The following is a 23,629-nucleotide window of genomic DNA, read 5'->3' as shown; positions in this document are numbered from 1 at the left end:
TGGAATAGAGATCAACATAAGCAACATTTCCGCCCTTTTTATTGCTGGTGAAACCACACATTGCATGTTGTACCACCATACAGCGAGACCTTCAGAGGTGATGGTCCAGATCGCTGTACACACCGGTACCTCTAATACCCAGTAGCACGTCCTCTTGCATTGATGCATGCCTGCATTCGTCGTGGCACGCCATCCACAAGTTCATCAAGGCACTGTTGTTCCAGATTGTACCACTCCTCAACGGCGATTCGGTGTAGATCCCTCAGAGTGGTTGGTGGGTCACGGCTTCCATAAACAGCGCTTTCAATCTCTCCCAGGCATGTTCCGTAGCCGTCATGTCTGGAGAACATGCTGGCCACTCTAGTCGAGCGATGTCGTTATCATGAAGGAAGTCATTCACAAGAAGTGCACAATGGGGGGTCGAACTGTCGTCCATGAAGACGAATACCTAGCCAATATGCTGCCGATATGGTTGCACTATTAGTTGGAGGATGGCATTCACGTATCGTACAGCCGTTACGACGATGACCACCAGCGGCGTACGTCGGCCCCACGTAATGCCACCCCAAAGCAGCAGGGAACCTCCACCTTGCTGCACTCGCTGGACAGTGTGTCTAAGGCGTTCAACCTGACCGGTTTGCCTCCAAACACGTCTCCGACGATTGTCTAGTTGAAGGCATATGCGACTCTCATCGGTGAAGATCACGTGATACCAATCCTAAGCGGTCCATTCGGCATGTTGTTGGGCCCATCTGTACCGCGCTGCCTGATATCGTGGTTGCAAAGATGGACCTCGCCATGGACGTCGGGAGTGAAGTTTCCCATCATGCAACCTATTGCGCACAGTTTTAGTCGTAACACGACGTCCTGTGGCTGTACGAAAAGCATTATTCAACATGGTGGCGTTGCTGTCAGTGTTCCTCCGAGCCATAATCCGTAGGTAGCAGTTATCCACTGCAGTAGTAGCCCTTGGGCGGTCTGAGCGAGGCATGTCATCGACAGTTCCTGTCTCTCTCTGTATCTCCTCCATATCCGAACAACATAGCTTCGGTTCATTTCGAGGCGCCTGGACACTTCCCTTGTTGAGAGCCCTTCCTGGCACAAAGTAACAATGCGGACGCGATTGAACCGCGGTATTGACCGTCTAGGCTTGGTTGAACTACAGACAACACGAGCCGTGTACCTCCTTCCTGGTGGAATGTCTGGAACTGATCGGCTGTCAGACCCTCTCCGTCTAATAGGCGCTGCTCAAGCGTAGTTGTTTACATCTTTGGGCGGGTTTAGTGACATCTCTCAACAGTCAAAAGGACTGTGTCTATGACACAATATCCATAGTCAACGTCTATCTTCAGGAGTTCTGGGAACCGGTGTGATACAAACATTTTTTTGATGTGTGTATATACCGCATACAGAGAAAGCGCATAAACGTGGTCATACCGCAAAGGAAAGTGTGTGTTGACTAATCATGACAGACGGTCGTTGAAGAGGACTGCAACGAAAAGTAAGAGGACGACAGCTGAAAAAGTCACTGTAGAACTGAATGTCGTAGTCGCGAATCCTTTCAGGACCAAAACAACGCGAAGGCAACTCCACTAGCAGGGAATTACTAAAGCGAGTTGTAATTCCAAAACCATCCAAAGTTTGTCTATAATTTTTCTTGGTAATCTGTTTTCTGGTGACATCATAATGTGACAAAAAAAAAAGAGAGATCCCTTTCTGCCGTATAGTATCTATAAGGGGTTCCAGTTCGCTGTACACAAAAATCAAAATGGTTCAAATGGCTCTGAGCACTATGGGACTTAACATCTGAGGTCATCAGTCCCCTAGAACTTAGAACTACTTAAACCTAACTAACCTAAGGACATCACACACATCCATGCCCGAGGCAGGATTCGAACCTGCGACCGTAGCGGTCGCGCGGTTCCAGACTGCCAGAAAGTTTCAACCTTCAAGGAACTTGCTTTCTGTATGAAAATGCGCTTGGAACATGGCTCGACGAGTTCTACTCCTCAAAGCCACGTGATTTCTATATTCGCGGAGACGAAAAGTTACCCAAGCGATGGCAGACTGTTGTGAACAGTGAAGGAGAATATTTATTGATAACTAAAATATCTGTTATTTGTATCTGTTGTGTTTATTTTGAACCTAAGAATAACGCTAGGAACTTATGCACGAACCCTGTAGGTCTATGCCAATTCATGCATCATTGGGAGAAATGTGGTACACTATAGGACAAATATCACCAACCTTCATGGACGCTGCGAGAGCGTAATTGATTACTTTATGACCAGGCCTTATAAAAATTCCTGAAATACCTAGGTAGCATCGGAGGCGTCAGGACGGCACTATTCAGTAGCTTAGCTGGGTTGACGTACCTGGAGCAGCGCAGGGAGTCCGATATGCCGGAGTGGGCGTGCATGTCCGCGTAACCCGCGGCCGCTTCCAGACCGCTGAGCCGCACCAGGCGCTGTTCCGCCTCGTCCCACACGTATCGCAGCTTCTTCACCGACACCATGCGCAGCTCCTCCAAATCTGCACACACCACACACCACGCACCACATCAGTTTCAGTTCGTGTGTTTCTTTCGACAGAATCATAACAACATTTCACCGCTCACGTTATTAATAATGCCGAACCCTGAAGCTGAAAGCTCACAAAAAAAGTTTTTGGATGTTTTCCGCCTTGAATAACCAAAGTTTTTTCTTTTTCTTACACAGATATGTTTCGCTGAAATGACAGCACTCTCGGCATGTTTTTCGTTTGCTTTCTCCGACGGGCGTTCAATAAGTAATGCAACACTTTCTTTTTTCTGAAAACAGGTTGGTTTTATTCAGAATTCTAATACATCATACCATTTCCCACTCTTTTCGCTAGAAAAATATTTTTCAATATAATTTCCGTCACAGTCTCACGCCACCTTGTATTGTATTGTACTTCATGTTAACCAGAGGTCCAGAAATGACAGAGAGGCTCCGTCCCCGCCGCAGCCGCAGTGGTCCGCAACGCCACGACGACTACCGCAGTCCACTTCACCCCTCCGCCGTCCCACACCGAACCAGTCTTTCAGGGTTATTGTGCGGTTTGGCCCCCGGTGGAACCCTCCGCCCCCCCTCCCCCAGGGAACGTATCACACCAGACGAGTATAACCACTATGTTTGCGTGATAGAGTGATGGAGGTGTACGCGTACCTGGAGAATTTGTTTGCGCAGCAATCGCCGACATAGTGTAGTTGAGGCGGCATAAGGGAAACCAGCACTCATTCGCCGAGGCAGATGGAAAACCGCCTAAAAACCATCCACAGACTGGCCGGCTCACCGGACCTCGACACAAGTCCGCCGGGCGGATTCGTGCCAGGGACCAAGTGCTCCTTCCCAATTTGGAAAGCCGTGCGTTAGACCACACGGCTAACCGGGCGGGCTACGCCGATTTACTGGGAGAGTCTTTATGCCCGCGTGGTACCACTCTACTTGTCGACGCCGCAACCAACGTCTCGCTGCTTCAATAGCCTCCCATCATCCACGTACTGCCTCTCGCGGAGTGCACCCTTCATTGGGCCAAACAGATAGAAGTCGGAAGGCGAGGAACGCAGTGTGTACACACTTTTGTGTATCTCAACTGGCGGACGAGTGTGTCAACACTACCAACAGAGATGTCTAGTTGTGCAGCGAGGTGTCTGACTGTGATTCGTCGATCACCTCGAATGAGAGTGTCCGCACGTTCCAACACAGCAGGAACTACAGTTGTGTGGAGCAGGCCGGCGCGCTTGGCACCGGACAGGTTTGCGCGTCCTTATTGCGCTGATCACACTCGCCTCGCCCAACGACTCACTGTGCTTTTGTTCAGTGCCAGGTCTCCGTCGACATTCTGCAAGCGCCTATCACTATCTGCGATGCTCTGGTTTTTCGCTAAAACAGTGAAAGCTCTCTGTCTGGACCGCACCTCTGTTACATACGCCATTTTGAAGCTACATACAGCGCGACCACCTATCGGAACTTCTTGAAACTATAGGAGCTCAAGCGGAAAGATCAATGACGCCCCACAACAAATTAAGCATTTTTTCAACCGAAATTGGCCGAGAAAAAGATTGTTGCACTACTTATTGAACACCCCTCATATCAAATAACAGCAAAAATTGCTCTTTACTGCTTGTAAATACACAGTTTCAGTTTTTAGTAAAGTATTCACAAACTGAAAACAAAACATTTTTCAGTCTTTCTCGGCGTATTCCATTGATGAATTATTCTCGGGTTATCAGCCGAGTGGTGGCGTCGTCTTCTCGCAACGTTTCAATGAGTTTCGTGCCCATCATCTTCGCCAGAAGATCACGAGTACGAAACTCACCGAAACGTTGCGACAAGACGACGCCACCACTCGGCTGATAACCCGAGAAGAATTCATGAGAATATCTTTCGCGTACCTTGTTTACACTTGCTGTGGTTTCCGTAGCTTCCTGTGCTTTGCAGTAAAGCTGTTATTCTTTTACAGTTTCTCATCCGCGGCCATAGAGAACTTAATATAGGAAACACATTTCCTTAGAAAATTATGCCTGGAATTTTAGACTCTTGTGGCTTAAAGTGTTTTACTCTATGCCAGGGCCGGCCCAACTCTGCACAGTGTGCAGACGTGCGGAAGTGCTGCACATGTGCGCACGTGTGCGACAGCGAGCGACAGCGACATCTGTTACTAGACGTGTGTCCTAAATGAACGGCGGCGGCTCCACTTCCCTGTGGTACAAGCAAGAGCGCAACATATCCAGTCTCGTTTACCCCTGGTGACCGTAACCTTAACAGAGAAGTACTGAGAAGTGGCAAGTACTGTGAAAAAGCAAAAGACGGGAGATCTATGTTCTCAGTCGTTTAAAAATTACTGGGAACTGCAATTCTTTTTTCTAGCCGTTAGTGAAAACTCACAGTGTTTGCTGTGCCGCCGAATAATAGGCGTCCAGCGTAAGTTTTCAATTGAAAGACATTACAATACATATCACAAAGACGAGTGTAGTGTACTCAACAGTGAAGAACGGTAAGCAAAATTAAATGTCCTTAAGAAAATGGATGAGACACATCAACTCGATTTTACTGTAAGTCAAAGTAACTGATACTTCTTGAACTCTTAGTTTCTTGTGTTACATTTATGTCTGTTTTACTGTACGCTGTAGAATGTACTGTTTTCAATTTTCCAGAATGACAACCACACTAAATGTTCACTGCGACCAAGTTTTAAAATCGTATTAAGAATTGCACAATCTGGGAAACCATTTTCCGAAGGGGAGTTTGTGAAAGGGTGTCTGATTGATGCTGCAGAACTTGTATCTCCCACGAACGTTAGCAGGTTTCAACAAATCAATCTATCCAAACAAACAGTGACAAGACGTGTCAGTGCTATGGCCGGCGATCTGCACAGGCAGCTAATAAATAAGGGTAAAGACTTTGTTGCTTTCTCTGATGCGCTCGATGAAGCAACAGATGTTACAGATACAGCCCAGGTTGTGATACACATACGAGGTGTCGATAACGCACTTTGTGTAACAGAGGAGCGACATCTGTGCGTAGAAACATGCACTACATGAACGCTGACGGCTGCGGCGTGCACGCTGTGACCCGGAAGTTGCACATGTGCAAGAGCACCGCATGCGTGCAGAATTTCTGGCCGGCCCTGCTCTATGCGAACAATTCTGCGTCTGTGTGTATTTACTATATGTCTGCACTTACTTTTACAGTTTTGCACATTGCTGTTGCTGTGAAGCTGTACTTGTTACTTGCACTATCTCAATGTTTACGTAAAAGATACGAAGGCAAGATGACGAACGGTCGAATATGTTCTGCGCGGAAGTTTTGGATCTTGTTTTGTCAGTAGGCTTTGGGCGGTGTAGATTTGTGTGAGTGTGTGTGTGTGTGTGTGTGTGTGTGTGTGTGTGTGTGTGTGTGTGTGTGTGTGTGTGGCCTTAACTTTCAACGTGAAATGTGCTGCTTTGATCTAAACGTACTTCTTCTACGTACGGATAATTCCTTTGAGACACGTCGTTTATTTTGCAATAGACTAAGTATTGCGACAATAAATTTGTAAATTTTATTCTTTATGAGAAATCATTTGCAATAACGAGTATTATGAGAAAGATAAGCCTTGAAAAGCTTTATTTTATATAAAGTCATAGATCGTTCATTGCACAAAGTTGGTAATATGTTTTATTCCAACAGAGTATTACAGACTTTGGAAGCAGCTTTTAGAGCGAGACACACACAGCATTGGTGTGAACGTGTATTATTAAGATGTGTTTATAAGAAGACGGAGAAGGATTGGTGTTAAAGACGTAAACCTTGAGCTATATATTGTGTTTTGGCTGAAGAGTGATTGGTTTAACGAAGATAGCCTAGGCCACTTCTCAATATTGTTATCACAAGAACTCAGATAATTAATTTCAAATTCGTCAATGGAAGCAGATATTGATATGGCATGTGTGTAACATAACCGTAAGTTTGAAATTTGCCAGTCGAGCAATAGTTATAAACAGTGACATAAACTATAAGTTTTGGTCACACTTCAGCACTCTCAAAACTTTCTTTAAGAAATCGTAATAAATTCTATTTGTGGAAAGAAAACCTCGTATTATTCTTAGGTTGTTACTAATGCATTACTGTTTTAGTATGACAAGGGAAAAGTTGTTCTATATTTTCTTTGGTACAAAGTTAGAATTTATTCAGTATACTTCTGAAAACTAACGCTGTTTTCTACGGTAATGTAAAAGGAAGGACGATGAATTATGACTGAAAGAGAACGTGCTGGAAATAAGAAGTACTTTTTTTCTTAAAAAGCATAATTATTTTGAATCCTCTCAGACAACTCTTATATGAGGATATAGTTCATATTCTCAGAAGTCAAGTGAAATTAAGCAGTAATATCCGCTAGTTTGATTGAGCAGAACATTTCTGCTTTCAGTTTCCAACACAGAATGACATAATATGTGAGACACGAAGTTCAGTGATTTGCAATATGTTCCACTTGCTGCTAAGACATATATTTTTAATTCAGTGATAGAATATATGCTCGAGGCAAAACGATGGCTAGATGTTCAATTGATTGTCTCATGTGACTTATGCATCAGACTGTTATGGTTCTTGTGTGGTTCTTGTGTTGTGTTGTACTGAGTCAGAATTGTTATATTAAGAAGGGTTTATTGCTGTTGGGAAAGCTATAAGCTATTCAATATTTTTTTGACTCTGCGATCACATATGGTTGTGATAATACTGCTGAAACCAGCTTTCTGTTAAAGATGCTTGTACATTAATTATCTTGGTTATGTGAGTACTCTTGAGGTGCCGTAAACCCTACAAACTACACTTAACTGTTTATACTAGTGGCTATTCCCAAACTAACTTTTTTAAATAATTTACTTGGTGTGTGATTGAATAATACGACTCCAGTTATTGTCCTGTGATTAGCATTTGAATTATTTTAAAAGTGGGAGGACAACATTTCATGATTTCAATTTTTTTCTTTTTTTGCAACAGAACATTTACTGGGTTCTACTGCAACCTAAACATTTGTCAGGCTCCTCGTTCCTATTCCTAGATTGACTAGTAACTTACCTATATCTTAAAATATTGCACCAAGATAAAGCACAATAAGTTTATTACTTTAACGAATTTCACCCAGCACTACAGCAGTGAAGTTCTAAATCTCTATATTCTCCTTCATCAATAACTCAGTCTTACACAATACGTACGTATATCAAGCTAGTACAAACAAGCAATGAGGTTTACGGCAAGGGGACTCCCGCTTGAAATCAGTTTCCTATGGAATCTAAGTTGAGCTTGCTTTTGGTTTGTGCATAGCATTTCTACTAGTACACATTATCATTTCAGTCCTCTCGAAAGCCAGGCGTTGTAATTGTCAGCAGCTAACACAGTTCTGAATATCACTGCTCTGGTAGATATGGTTCCGCGTAATGCTAAATAAGTTCCCAGCGTAGCCTAGACTATATAATAAAAACTAAGGAAATATTACTGTCAAACGTAGGAATGTAGATGGCACATTAACATCTCACCTTTTACTTTCCCGTTGCTTAAGTACGCTCGCAGCGTCTTGGACTCCGGAGACATTTCTTCAGCGCATTGCGAGCTGTAAAACACAAAAAATGTACTGTTTAATTGTGTACAGCTAAACCAACTCCTGGTGCAAGTAAATTATTAGAAATCGAACTAGATGTCAGGTCAACATCTAATCAAAAGTAGAAGCTCTGTAGTACCCTAAATATCGACTAACACGAAACATTATTACAGTTGCGGCAAAATACTATGTAAATTGAGCCTGTATTTTCATACAAGACGTAAAGATTTTGCTTCACGGACTAGCAAATCCATCTGCTTATTGCAATCGCGAAGTAACACAGATCAGTGGCCAAATTCTTCTCGTTAGGCTAAACAAATGAAACCACGGTCGGTACGGTTATGTTACCACTTGTTTCCGAGTACTGCAGCTGTAATCACTTGAGTCAGTTTTCTAATTTTTTGTGGGTATAGTTTTCTAATTCAGTGATGTATCTGTCGAAGTCGGTGAATCGTGTGATGAAATCAGTGAATTCTGCCTCAAAATCGTTTTGTGTCTTTCGTTTTGAAATACCAGTGCTGTAAATTTATTATTCTAATCGCAACGGCAGGGAAAAATCGGGACGAAAACGAATCACCATTCAGATTACATTAATGACGGAGCTGCGTAAGGCAGCTGACGCACAACGAAGGTGGAAAACGGAATTCTGTAAAGATTTTGACATTTCCAAATCTACACCGGTGACCACAGTTTGCACTGACATTAACATTATAGTTTCTGCCCTCCCTACTTCAGAAATGCGAAACATCATGAAAGTCTGGACAGGAATTTAGATGCACTAAACGAATAAAACAGTGGACGACAGCTAACAGTTTGTCGATAATATGATGTTGGTAAAAACACTCCAAATAACGTAACAGATATTTTCCACAAAAAACAACGCTGTTTATAGGCTTTCAGACCACAGAACGTACCTACAAGAGGAAATATTAGTAGAAAATCGAAATTCTGCACCGTCATAAAATTTGACAAGATTCAAAATAATTTTCTTCGCCTGCATCATTTAACATATTAGTAGAAAATCGAAATTCTGCACCGTAATAAAATTTGACAAGATTTAAAAAAAATTTCTTCGCCTGCATCATTTAACAACAAATTCTCTTAAAAGGAAAAAATTATTTCTGTCACTTTAATAACGTGTTGAACGTTGTACCCGTCTAAAGCGCTCAAGAGTCCGTAGTTTTCCTGCTCCTAGGATGATGATGAAAATGATTAACAGCGTCCAATGAAGAAAGCTAGATCATAAACCTAACCCTCAGGTGATTTCAGTTTCCAATTATGAGACTCTATCCATTTTGAAAAAATGGACACTGCAGGCTAGAGAAGCGTCTCAAACGAAATTCCAGTGAGCACTCTCATTCAGAACAGACACTAAGTGCAGTGCCAGACATATCTTAGAAGTGTTTAATATTTCTTTCTTCTCAACAAAGATCTATAAAAAAATAAAAGAAAACGCCTTGGCTTAATCCAGGAGCACTAATATCCCTCTGTTACACTGTTTCATCCCGAAGCATGAGCCCCCCCCCCCCCAAAAAAAGAAAAAACAAATCGGTTTGATGTATATTCCGAGGTCCATCTCAATAAGACACTAGCAGTCCCTAAACCTACTATGCATTAAAGAAATTAAAAACTGTCCTTGCAGGCAGAAGCTGATTTATTTATAATTGCAAATAATCAAGATCTGTATACCCCTTCAGGCTTTCAAACGTGAATTCCTTAGTTACTATAAAATAACAACCCTACAAAATGAAGCGTTAGCTGATATAACAAATACATTAACTTTCAATCAAACTTTAATGTGAGTCACTTAGACCGAAGTTAGTATATCCCATTTCAAAATAAAAATAATTTCCAAGCAAAAGTTAACTCACTGATGTAGATAGAACAACACAAACAAAATAAACAACTACATAAAAGTATGTTACACGTCTTTACGTACCTCACAGCCTCAGCAGAAATAGTTTTGAAGGTCCTTATATGGTACATTTTGTACTTTCCTTGGTAATTTTCCTGAAATAAAAAGAGGAAGCTATAAATTACTGTGTTCTATATTCACATTGATAAAAGTTGTAACAGAAATAGGCTTTAGGATACAGATAGCAATGATACTGTAGGAAACATGCTAACATATTGTTTCAACAAACCGTTGTATTACTTTTGTCACAGACCAAAACACTTGAAACATAGTTTCAGAACATCACACCACTTCTGCCGAATTTCCCCGTCGCCGCAACAGGCACAGGTAGCTATAATCTACTGAATTTTTTTCTGGCGCCACTTGGAAAAATGCGTGACAAAAGACTGTCTGATAATACCTTCATTACGACCGCTTTCAGTGGCTGACCACCATCTCCGTAAGAAAGATTCCGATCACATCACATGTAATACATATATTTCCATGCGAAGAATAAGTTGCACACAGTCAAAATGTGTAAAACAATGATTATAAGTTTGCAGTACTTATACAGTGCGGCTCGACAGACTGGCATATCGTTCGCCACAGATCGAGATACATCACATTTATAAGGGAAACTTACGATCAGGTGAGAAAAGCCATGGAATATCTGCTAATATCATGTCGGAGGTACTTTTGACTTGCGTAGTGCAGCAACTCGACGTTGCTTGGACTCTTGTATATCACACATATTCGATGGAATTCATGTTGGGCGACATGGGTGACCGGATCATTCGCTCGAATTGTCCAGAATGTTCTCCAAACCAATTGCGAAGAACTGGAGCCCAATCACAAATTCCATCGTTGTTTGGGAATATAAAGCCCATGAATGGCTGAAAATGGTCCCCAAGCATTCGAGCATGACTGTTTCCAGTCAATGATCGGTTCAGCTGGACGAGAGGACTCAGTCCATTCCATGTAAACACAGCCTACACTACCACAGAGTCACCACCAGGTTGCACAGTGGCTTGTTGTCAACCTGGGTCCATGGCTTCATGCGGTTTGCACCCCACTCGGACACTACCATCAGCTCTTGCTGAAACAGGGATTCACCTGACCATGCCACGGTTTTCCGGTAGTCTACGGTCCACCCACGAGAGGCGCTGCAAGCGATGTCTTGCTGTCAGTAAAGGCCTTTGCTTCGGCCATCTGCTGCCGTAGACAATTGTCGCCAAAATTCGCCGCTCTGTCCTAACGGATACGTTCGCCGTATGTCCCACATTGGTTTCTGTTGCTATTTAACGTAATACTGCTTGTGTGTTAGCATTCACATCCCTATGCTAACGCCACTACTCTCGGTCATTATGTGAAGCCTGTCGGCCACTGTGTTGTCCATGGTGAGAGGTGATGCCTGAAATTTGGTATTCTCGGCACACTCTCGCCACTGTGGATTTCGGAATATTGAATTCCGGAACGGTTTCCGAAATGGAATGCCCCATGCGATTAGCATTGCCATTCCGCTTTGCAGGCCTGTTAATTCCCGTCGTACGGCCTGTTGTGGCTGGCAAGAGAGCCAACACCGTTTTACTAGAGGAGGCCGAAAGGCACACGTTTTAGCTCACACAGGCTGGCGTGAGGTCTGGAACAGGACAAGGAAATTAGAATTTAGAAAAAATGGACGTAGCTGGTGGAATACTTAACTTTAATCCATTAATGGTGTACGTCGCTTTTGACGGTACATGATTCGCAGTATCAATAGTAACTGGTAATGGCGCCTTGCTAGGTCGTAGCAAATGACGTAGCGGAAGGCTATGCTAAACTATCGTCTCGGCAAATGAGAACGTAAGTAGGCAGTGAACCGTCGCTAGCAAAGTCGGCTGTACAACTGGGGCGGGTGCTAGGAAGTCTCTCTAGACCTGCCGTGTGGCGGCGCTCGGTCTGCAATCACTGATAGTGGCGACACGCGGGTCCGACGTATACTAACGGACCGCGGCCGATTTAAAGGCTACCACCTAGCAAGTGTGGTGTCTGGCGGTGACACCACACGGCCATAATCACGTCCGATGCCTTTTCTCATGAATCACCAGAGTACAAATGACAGCTCTGCCAATACACTGACCTTTTATACCTTGTGGACGAGGAACTACCACCATCTGTATACGTGCATATCGCTATCACATGACTTTTGTCACCTAAGTAAATGTTTATGTTATTCTTCATACATCAAGTCATCTATGACATGTTATGTTGTGTCTGTAATCTTTCTTATCGTGAGGATGGTCGGTGACCTAAACCGGTCGTAGTAAATATTATAAGAGACCTTCATGTCGTGGATTTTTCCGAGTATACTTTACTGGGTAACTATCGGATCTGCTTGCTCTTATATCAATATTGCACCAGCCAGCAAAGCCTTGCTGCACTGCTCCATGTATCGACAGCAGTTTTGTTTAGAACAATGGGTGACGTCGAAGATTTCTTTCTTGCCATAACCTCAATAGAAATATAAGTGACATCACGGGTATTTTCTTGTCGTTAACAGTTTCTGAGCAGTAGTAATATGAGAGACGTTCAAATGGCTCTGAGCACTATGAGATTTAATATCTGAGGTCATCAGTCACCTAGAACTTAGAACTACTTAAACCCAACTAACCTAAGGACATCACATACACCCATGCCCGAGGCAGGATTCGAACCTGCGACCGTAGCAGTCGCGCGGCTCCGGACTGAAGCACTTAGAACCGCTCGGTCACCACGGCCGGCGAGAGACGTCGTGTGTTGAGTATTGTCAAAGTGTTTTGTGAGCAGTAACACTCCAAGTGCCGTCAGTGATTTGCTCCTGTCATGAATGTTCTCTGAGCAGTAGCAATCCAAGTAACGTTGTGGAATTGTTCTTGCATAAGTGGTTTTCGAGCAGCAACAATCCAAGTGGCGTGTTGGATTTGTTCTTATAGTGAGTGGTTTCCAAGCAGCAGCAATCGCAGTACTGGTATGGATTTGCTCTTGTCATAAGAGATTTCCGAACACCAACAGTCTGACATTTTGGATGAGTTGAATTTGTTTGTCTAATAAGTGTTTCCTGTGCAGCTATAAAGTCATGGAACCGTTCTACCACCGGCCGGCCGGAGTGGCCGAGCGGTTCTAGGCGCTACAGTCTGGAACCGCGCGACCGCTACGGTCGCAGGTTCGAATCCTGCCTCGGGCATGGATGTGTGTGCTGTCCTTAGGTTAGGTTTAAGTAGTTCTAAGTTCTAGGGGACTAATGACCTCAGAAGCTAAGTACCATAGTGCTCAGAGCCATTTGAACCATTTTTTTCTACCACCTTTTGATGTGTTGTTGTTCTCTACCTGTAACGGCATCCTCTACGGTAGCCGATAGGGATGTGCGCTGATTTCTTCCCTAATAATTTTTTTACAGCTTGGATCTTCCTATGAGCTAATTCCTAATATCTCCCATACTTAATATGCAAGTTAGTGCTGGTCGACACTTTCAGTTTACAATAATCACAAAAAAAATATCAGATATGTGTGAAATCTTATGGGACTTAACTGGTAGGGCCACCAGTCCCTAAGCTTACACACTACTTAACCTAAATTATCCAGAGGACAAACACACACACCCATGCCCGAGGGAGGACTCGAACCTCCGCCGTGACCAGCCGCACAGTCCATGACTGCAGCGCCTGACACCGCTCGGCTAATCCCGCGCGGCTACCATAAACCCACCAACATCGCTCGCGAGTGTGTATGCACATTTTACGTGCACTGTTACCTACGGTCGGCCTTTCCGTGAGGACTCAAATGGCAAATGAGGCACTTTTCTGCTGTCGGCACGGGATAGATAAGGGCCCTTGCAGCCAGGCGATATGCGAGCACCGGTGACCTTCCTGTAAGCTATGATATGAAGCCACGAAGACTTGCCTGACGGCCCGGCACCTCCTATCTTGCAGCAATGTGACATTGTTGCTGTATTCGTGCAGCTACTATTCGAAAAAGTATTTCACGACACCTTCCGCGCTGTAACAGACGCTACAGCGAAATACGGTAAGTAACTGAAATTACTTCGCTCAGTTCCTTATTCACTGTAGAATCTGCATACCGGCACAAATCGCCGCCAGACAAAGTGTGCTCAGAACAATGGAAAAAATTCTATGCTATCAGTATGGAATGAGAATAAACAAGAAAAACTCTAAAGTGATAGTATGCAGTACAGGAACAGAATATGAACCTCTGAGAATGAGAATTGGAAGAGAGGAGCTGGAAGTGATAGAGGAATTTACTTACCTGGGAAGCAAAATCACAAGAGATTGTAGAAGCCGGCAAGAAATTGCGACCAGAATACAAAAGGCCAAAATTGCATTTAATCGGAGAAGGAACTTACTCACCAGCAACAACATCAGTCTGAAAATAAGGAAACGTATCATGAAAGGTTTCGTTTGGAGTGTGGCCCTATACGGATGTGAAACTTGGACAATTGGAAGAGAAGACGGCTAGAGGCCCTGGAGATGTGGTGCTATAGAAGGATGATGAAGATCAGCTGGAGAGACAAAGTAACAAATGAAGAGGTGCTTAGAAGAGTACAGGAAACCAGATCTCTGTGGAGGCACATCCAAACAAGAAGAGACAAACTTGTAGGGCACATCCTACGACACAACAACATTGGAACAATAGCAGAAGGAGCTATTGAGTGTAGGACTCGGCGGGGGCGACCAAGGATGTCATACGTTCAACAGATCATGAATGACGCTGGATGTAACACGTACGTGGAAATGAAGAGGAAGGCAGACAGAACAGAAGAATGGCGCTCTGCTGCAAACCAACCTCAGGGTTGAAAACTAAAAGAAGAAAGACCGTGCTGTGACAGAGGCTACAGGGAAATACGGTAAGTAACTGAAATGATCTCGCTCAATTCCTTATTCATTGTAGAATCTGCACACCGGTACAAACTGCCGCCAGACAAACTGTAACGCAGGACAGGTGTCCTCCACACGAGAATATATTGGTGGATTCTCTTTCAAAAAAGAACCAGCCTCATCGCTTCGAAGTCGTGAAAACTTCCCACTGATCGAAACGGACTCCCAAATATATGAAATCGCTACAGCAAACGTGCGAAGTGTTCGCTCACATCGCTTATATCGATTAATCAGTACTGATCATAATAGATGCGTGTTAAATTTTGCAAGGATAAATTCCGCGATCCGCTAAAAACAAAATGTAATGTGAAGAAATGAAAGTGCCGAATGAATAAGCAGCTTTCAAGCTGGAACACTGACTTAATCCAACTCTCTATGGTAGCCTACAATGCGCAAGTCTCTCCACGTCTGGGTAATTACCGCAACTAACATCCATTTAAACATGTTTACCACACCTCTACTCATTAAAATTGTAACGACAGAAAGGACAGCAAATGACGAAGTTTTAGTTATTGTTCCTTATAGGACCAAATTTTTTCAGTGAAAGGAGGATCTCGAGAAGGTGCTAATCGTTGAGGTAGGTTGGCACACCACAGGCGACACGCCGTCATGCATTATTTTGTTAAAAGATAATGCCACAGAGGCCTCGAAAACAGGCCACAGTTACGGCCTTAACACCTCAGAAATGTAGTAACTGCCGGCCAAATGACCGACTGAGTGAAGTGGTTGAGTGGTTAGCACACTGGACTCGCATTCGGGAGGACGACGGCTCAAGCACGCTTCCGTTCATCCTGATTTAGGTTTTCCGTGATTTCCATAAATCGTTTCAGGTAAATGCCTGGATGGTTCATTTGAAAGAGGACGGCCGATGTCCTTCCTCATCCTTCCCAAATTACCGTCTGTGAGAACCGGAAATGATCGAGTTGTCTACCTAATGGCTCTACATAGCATCACGCCAGATTCTGTATCAGTGTGACGACGCTGAATGCAATCTATTTCCGCTATCCTCGGAGCCTCCGTACATGGCTACGACCATGGTGGTGCTGTATGCGGAATCAGCACCCTTCTGAAAACGCGACATGGTACTACTCTTGTGTCCAGTACTGCCTTGCTGCAAACAAGTCTTCTTCGTGATGCATGGGACGTCACATGGCCGAATAGTCCCTCATGGCCATACAAACAACGTGGGGCGCTAGTTACGTGGTTCCATTGAGAGCAGGGCGTTGAGTATGACCGCCTTGAATTCATCGATTCCATATTCGTATGGTCGTTGTGGATCCTTGATCAGCGCGAGAAGCAATATCGCGGCACCATAACCAACACTCTCGAAGGGCCATGCCCAGCCGTTGTGGAAATCCGACAAAAGCTGGTAGACGTCCGTCTTCTTTAAATAATGTATAAAAGAATGGTTCAAATGGCTCTAAGCACTATGGGACTTAACATCTGAGGTCATCAGTCCCCTGGACTTAGAACTACTTAAACCTAACTAACCTAAGGACATCACACACATCCATGCCCGAGGCAGGATTCGAACCTGCGACCGTAGCAGCAGCACGGTTCCGGACTGAAGCGCCTAGAACCGTTCGAACACAACGGCCGCCTATATACAACAGTATCTTCTTACCCCCAACCAACAACCAAATGCAGTTCCTCTACAAGAAGCCTGTTGCATAATCTTTCCTTATGAATAGAATACACAGAGTGTCGTAGGAGGAATGGTCAGTATACAGGGATTTGACAGGGACGACCATTTGAAACTTCGTACACACATATGCCCAATTCCGATTGGGTTCCGAGACAGAACACTTTTAATATACATTGTTATTTATTCTAAAAACAAAAAGAAGACGCACCGCAAAGAAATTATCCGAATGGGACGGAAATCGTCAGGCGTGATGTACATGTACAGACAAACAAATGATTGCAATTTCGGAAAAAAATGAATGATTAATTCAAGAGAAAGAGCTTTACAAACTGAAAAAGTCAATAACGCGTTGGTCGACCTCTGGCTATTATCCAACCAATTATTCAGATTGGCATTTATTGACAGGCCTGCTGGATGTCCCTCTCACGGATATCGTGCCAAATTCTGTCCAACTGGATGGTTCGATCGTCAGAATCACGATCTGCTTTGAGGGCCCTGCCCATAATGCTCTAAACGTTCTCTGTTGGGGAGAGATCCGGCGACCTTGCTGCCCAAGGTAGGGTTTGGCAAGCAAGCAGACAAGCAGTGGAAATGATCACCGTGTGGAGGCAGAAATTAGGTTGCTGAAATTTAAGTCCAGGATGGCCTGTCATGAAGGGCAACAAAACGGGAGCGCAGAATATCGTCATGTACCGTTGTGCTGTAAGAGCGCAGCGGATGAAACTAAAAGGGTCCAGCTAAGAAAAAAAAAGTGGCCCTTCTCACCATCATATCTACACTCATGCTCATAAATTAAAGATAACTGCAGAATGTGGTGCCACACAACGTGGCAGTGCACAAAACTGGCACCAATAGCATAGGCACATAGGGAACACACTCGACACAGATCTGTAAGTCCACGGTATTGGTGATATGTTGAGAAAACCGTCCCGAAACACATGTACTACAAAACGACACTGTTTCCTGCGCATGTACCCCGACATAAATATGGGATATGATCATCATTCACACGTACACAGGCCGCACAACGGGTTGGCATACTCTGAATCAGGTGGTCGAGCAGCTTCTGGGGTATAGCCTCCCATTCTTGCACCAGTGCCTGTCGGAGCTCCCGAAGTGTCGTAGGGGTTTGAAGACGTGCAGCGGTACGTCGACAGAGAGCATCCCAGACGTGCTCGATGGCGTTTAGGTTTGGGGAACAGGCAGGCCACTCCATTCGCCTGATATCTTCTGTTTCAAGGTACTCCTCCACGATGGCAGTTCGGTGGGGCCGTGCGTTATCATCTAGCTGGAGGAAGGTGGGACCCACTGCACCCCTGAAAAGGCGGACATACTGGTGTAAAATGACGTTCCGATACACCTGACCTGTTACAGTTCCTCTGTCAAAGACATGCAGGGGTTTACATGCACCAATCACAATCCCATCCCACACCATCAAACCACGACCTCCTTACAGGTCCCTTTCAAGGACATTAATGGGTTTCTATCTGGTTCCTGGTTCACGCCAGATGAAAACCCGGCGAGAATCACTGTTCAGACTATACCTGGACTCGTCCATGAACATAACCTGGAACCACCGTTCCAACGTCCATGTACTGTGTTCTTGCCACCAGGTTTTACGGGCTCTCCTGTGACCAGGGGTCATTGGAATGCACTTTGCAGGTCTTCGGGCGAATAAACCATGTCTGTTTAGTCGTCTGTAGACTGTGTGTCTGGAGACAACAGTTCCAGTGGCTGCGGCAAGGTCCTGAGCAAGGCTACTTGCACTACTCCGTGGCCGTCTGCGGGCACTGATGGTGAGATATCGGTCTTCTTGTGGTGTTGTACACTGTGGACGTCCAGTACTGTAGCGCCTGGACACATTTCCTGTCTGCTGGAATCGTTGCCAGAATCTCGATATCACACTTTGTTTCACACGGAGGGCCCGTGCGTTGTGTTTGACCAGCCTCCAGTCACCCTAGTATTCTACCCCTCATAACGTCATCAATATGTGTTCTTTGAGCCATTTTCAACACACTGTCACCATTAGCACGTCTGAAAATGTCTGCACACTTACTCGCTGTACCGTACTTTGACACGCACCAACACACCCTTGCAGGTCAAATGCACCGCATGGTCACACCCCGAGGTGATTTAAACCCGTAAACCGCCCACCAGAGCGTTGTTTCACCATGTATCAGCATTATCCTTAATTTATGAGCATGAGTGTAGTTGCAGGACCGTATGGCGGGCACAGTCAGGATAGTATTCTGGTATTCCATCGCTGTCCAGGACGCCTCCAGACAAGTCTTCGCTGATCATCGAGGCTCAATTCGAAGCTTCGCTACGAAAATTCTACTGCAGATAACGAGATTCCAGGTCGAAGAGGTGTCTGGAAAAATCCACAGACAGCGGAGGGGGATGCCAACCTGACCATCGCCCACTCAGGTTTACACATGTACAACAGTTACTAAACATTACAGCATGCGTTTTACCAAGCATCAATTAAAAAACATGCATTTTTAACATATTCACCTTGAAACATTATCACACACGTCACATTACAGATGTGCAATTCACAATAAATGTTCGAATATCCCACAGTTAACTTCAAAGCATTTGCACTCTTGGAAGAGCATGTATTGTTTGTCTGAGTCTCTCTTCACGTTTCCTAATGAGAGCAGCACTGCCATTAGGCGACCAAGCATTATCTCTCACGTTCAGTTTTCGTTGATCACCTCAGTTCCCATACTAGACAGTTAAAAGTACATTACAGTCCGCATGGCCAAAGGAACGCCCTCAAGGTGGTCAACATATGAGTTTTCCAAAGAAATGGCTCAAATGGCTCTGAGCACTATGCGACTTAACTTCTGAGGTCATCAGTCGCCTAGAACTTAGAATTAATTAAACCTAACTAACCTAAGGACATCACACACATCCATGCCCGAGGCAGGATTCGAACCTGCGACCGTAGCGGTCACGCGGTTCCAGACTGAAGCGCCTTTAACCGCACGGCCACACCGGCCGGCTTTTTCCAAATAAATGCAAGTACTGTAATTCTGTCGCGTCATATGCTCTCCTAAAATGACTAGGCCTATCAAATTGTTACCCATCATGCCGCAGCGAACACTGATCAAAAACGAACTTTTAAATTGGTTTCCACTGTAGCATGTGGATTTTCCTGCGACCATCTATAATTACTACGTGTATTATCGATTCAGTTCGGTGTAAATGTAACTTTGTAAGTGAATAATATTAATGAAAGCAACTGGAAATTGTCATTTAACCACTGACAAAATTCCAGTCGCGTAGCACTGTCGACTGTCGCCAATGAGAAGATTGGGGACATGCTGTATGTGAAATGGGTTCAATTTTTCCGCATGTGATGTTCGTCATTCTCGTGTTCGTGGGACATACGTGTGGATAGTGCTTGTGAGCTGGTAGTACGATTACATTGCACCATTTCAACAACGTGTTACTGCTGTGGCACAGATTGTTGAAGTGCACGTTCAGAAGGAAAACTGGAACTTGGAAGAATACCTGTTTCGCACAGTGGGCTGAAACCTTTGGTAAACATTTGCGGTAAGGAATTCGTGTCGGACGGGGCCGGCAGCATTCTTAAACACCAGCAGGAGGCATAAACATATACTACATCTGCATAGTTTTCATTGATTGTAGATGAGTGGCATTGTCGTCATAGCTTGTATAAACACAGTTAACGGATGCTTCTCTCTGATGCACTTTCCATTCCTCGCATTACCTTACTCAGAACGTACCATGGACAACTGCGAGTTCAAGAGGCTAGTTTAATGGCACAAAGATATCCCGAGGAAAGAGGTTGAGAGCAATGGTGGTAGGTTGGGTTAGAATAAAATGTCAAAGGGGTTGGGTGGCTAAGACATACATACACACATGCGCTCTAGTAGCGCAAAAACAGATGTACATTTCTGTGTTCTATCTGTCCGACCCCGGTAGCTGAGTGATCAACGCGACTAAATGTCAATCCTAAAGGCCCGGGTTCGATTCCTGGCTGGGTCGGAGATTTTCTCCGCTCAGGAACTGAGTGTTGTGTTGTCCTAATCATCATCATTTCATCACCATCGACGCGTAAGTCGCCGAAGTGGCGTCACATCGAAAGATTTGCACCCGGCGAACGGTCTACCCGACGGGAGGCCCTAGTCACACAACTTTTTTTTGTATTCTATCTCAGAATCCATTCGGAATAATGCATACGTCCATACTAAGTTTTTTGCATCAAATCGACTTTGTTTTGCATCAAATGGATACTGAACTTTCCACCTTGGATACACTGCAAATGACGGTACTCCTACCTACTTCGTAAAGTTGGACTGAAATGATAATCAGTTGCATATTTAAGTAAGTGGTACACATGAAGTCAGGTTGACGTTTGTTATACACTGAAATGACAAAAGTCATGGGATACCTCCTAATATCGAATCGAACCTACTTTTTCTCGACGTATGCAGTAACTCGACGTGGCATGAACTGAACAAGTCATTGGATGGTTGGTTGGTTGTTTTGGGGAAGGAGACCAGACAGCGAGGTCATCGGTCTCATAGGATTAGGGAAGGACGGGGAAGGAAGTCGGCCGTGCCCTTTGAAAGGGACCATCCCGGCATTTGCCTGGAGCGATTTAGGGAAAACACGGAAAACCCAAATCAGGATGGCCGGACGCGGGATTGAACCGTCGTCCTCCCGAATGCGAGTCCAGTGTCTAACCACTGCGCCACCTCGCTCGGTTCAAGTCATTGGAAGTCGCCTGCACAAATACTGAGCCGTGGCTGTCTCTATAGCCGTCCATAATTGCAGAAGTGTTGGCGTTGGACGATTTTGTGCCCGAACTGACCTCTCGATTGTGTCCCATAAATGTTCGATGGGATTCATGCGGGGCGATCTGGGTGGCCAAATGATTAGCTCGAACTGTCCAGAATTTTCTTCGAACAAATCGTGAATAGTGGTGGCTCAGTGACATGCCGTATCGTTGTTTGGGAACGTGAAGTCCTTAAATGGCTGCAATCGCTATGGTCACGAGCTCATGAGAGGTGCTGCAGGCGATGCCGTACTGTTAGCATCTGCTGCCAAAGTCTGTTAACGCCAAATGTCGCCCCACTGTCCTAACGGACACGTTCTTCGTGCATCGCAGATTGGTTTCTGCGGTTATTTCACGCAGTGTTGCTTGTCTGTCAGCACTGACAACTCCCTGGAACGTCCCTCCTCTCGCTCGTTAAGTAAAGGCCGTCGGTCACTGTACAGTCCATGGTAAAAAGTAATGGCTGAAATTTGGTATTGTCGGCTCACTGTTGACACTGTGGATTTTGAACAATTGAATTCACTAACGATTTCCGAAATGGAATGCTGCATGGGTCTAGCTCCGACTATCATTCTGCGTTCAAAGTATAGACGCCGCTTCTCACCGTGCCACCAGTCAGCCCAGAAGTAAGCTGTTCTGAAAACTTTTGTCTTCGCGTGCATTTCGCATAATCACGTCGGAAACCTTTTCACATGAATCACCTGAGTACAAATGACAGCCCCGACAGTGCACTACCCTGTTATACACTACTGGCCATTAAAATTGCTACACCACGAAATGACGTGCTACAGATGCGAAATTTAACCGACGGGAAGAAGATGCTCTGATATGCAAATGATTAGCTTTTCAGAGCATTCGCACAAGTTTGGCGCCAGTGGCGACACCTACAACGTGCTGACATCAGGAAAGTTTCCAACCGATTTCTCATACACAGACAAAAGTTGACCGGCGTTGCCTGGTGAAGCGTTGTTGTGGTGCCTCGTGTAAGGAGGAGAAATGCACACCATGACGTTTCCGATTTTGATAAAGGTCGGATTGTAGCCTATCGCGATTGCGGTTTACCGTATCGCGACATTGCTGCTCGCGTTGGTCGAGATCCAATGACTGTTAGCACAATATGCAATCGGTGGGTTTAGGAGGGTAATATGGACGTTTGCAAGACAACAACCATCTGCACGAACAGTTAGACGACTTTTGCAGCAGCATGGACTATCAGCTCGGAGACCATGGCTGCGGTTACCCTTGAGGCTGCATCACACACAAGAGTGCCTGCGATGGTGTACTCAACGACGAACCTGGGTGCAGGAACGGCATAACGTCATTTTTCCGGGTGAATCCAAGTTCTGTTTACAGCATCATGGTGGTCGCATCCGTGTTTGGCGACATCGCGGTGAACGCACATTGGAAGCGCGTATTCCTCATGGCCATACTGGCGTGTCATCTGGCGTGATGGTATGGGGTGCCATTGGTTACACGTCTCGGTCACCTCTTGTTCGCATTGACGGCACTTTGAACAGTGGACGTTACATTTCAGATGTGTTACGGCCCGTGGCTCTACCCTTCATTCGATATCTGCGAAACCTACATTTCAGCAGGATAATGCACGACCGCATGTTGCAGGTCCTGTACACGCCTCTCTGGATACGGAAAATGTTCGACTGCCGCCCTGGCCAGCACATTCTCCAGATCTCTCACCAATTGAAAACGTCTGGTCAATGGTGGCCGAGCAACTGGCTCGTCACAATACGCCAGTCAATACTCTTGATGAACTGTGGTATTGTGTTGAAGCTGCATGGGCAGCTGTACCTGTACACGCCATCCAAGCTCTGTTTGACTCGATGCACCAGCCGTATCAAGGCCGTTATTACGGCCAGAGATTCTGGGTACTGATTTCTCAGGATCTATGCACCCAAATTGCGTGAAAATGTAATCACATGTCAGTTCTAGTATAATATATTTGTCCAATGAATACCCGTTTATCATCTGCATTTCTTCTTGGTGTAGCAATTTTAATGGCCAGTAGTGTATGCAGAGTAGGCGATACTACCGCCAACAGTATATGTGGATATGGCTATCCCATGGCTTTTGTCACCTCAGTGCACGCTGCCTTCATGGTGCTGTAATTTCAATAGACATTAGGGTAGAAAATGTAACCTTGTGAGATGGGACGAATGTTTTTGAAGCACCCTGTATGACTTATTTCAGATTCTCAAAACCCTTTATCGTAATTCACATAAAACAACAGAGGGGACGGCTGAGTGCTCGGT

General features: G+C 44.8%; 1 protein-coding gene across 1 annotated transcript in view; it reads right to left on the bottom strand.

Annotated features, from left to right (window-relative positions):
* LOC126094752 (polyamine-transporting ATPase 13A3-like) overlaps positions 1-23,629 on the bottom strand; it is a 397,184-nt gene that overhangs the window by 134,834 nt on the left and 238,721 nt on the right. Inside the window, exons 4-6 of the mRNA XM_049909302.1 lie at positions 10,043-10,113; positions 8,042-8,115; positions 2,376-2,532 (exon numbers count right to left, since the gene is read on the bottom strand). Of these exons, the coding sequence (XP_049765259.1) occupies positions 2,376-2,532; positions 8,042-8,115; positions 10,043-10,113 (302 nt within the window). The remainder of the gene's footprint in view (positions 1-2,375; positions 2,533-8,041; positions 8,116-10,042; positions 10,114-23,629) is intronic.

Source organism: Schistocerca cancellata, chromosome 8 (assembly GCF_023864275.1).
Source record: "Schistocerca cancellata isolate TAMUIC-IGC-003103 chromosome 8, iqSchCanc2.1, whole genome shotgun sequence".
Lineage (NCBI taxonomy): Eukaryota > Metazoa > Arthropoda > Insecta > Orthoptera > Acrididae > Schistocerca > Schistocerca cancellata.
Note: the sequence above shows the minus strand (reverse complement) of the source record. Positions and strands in the feature narration are given on the sequence as shown.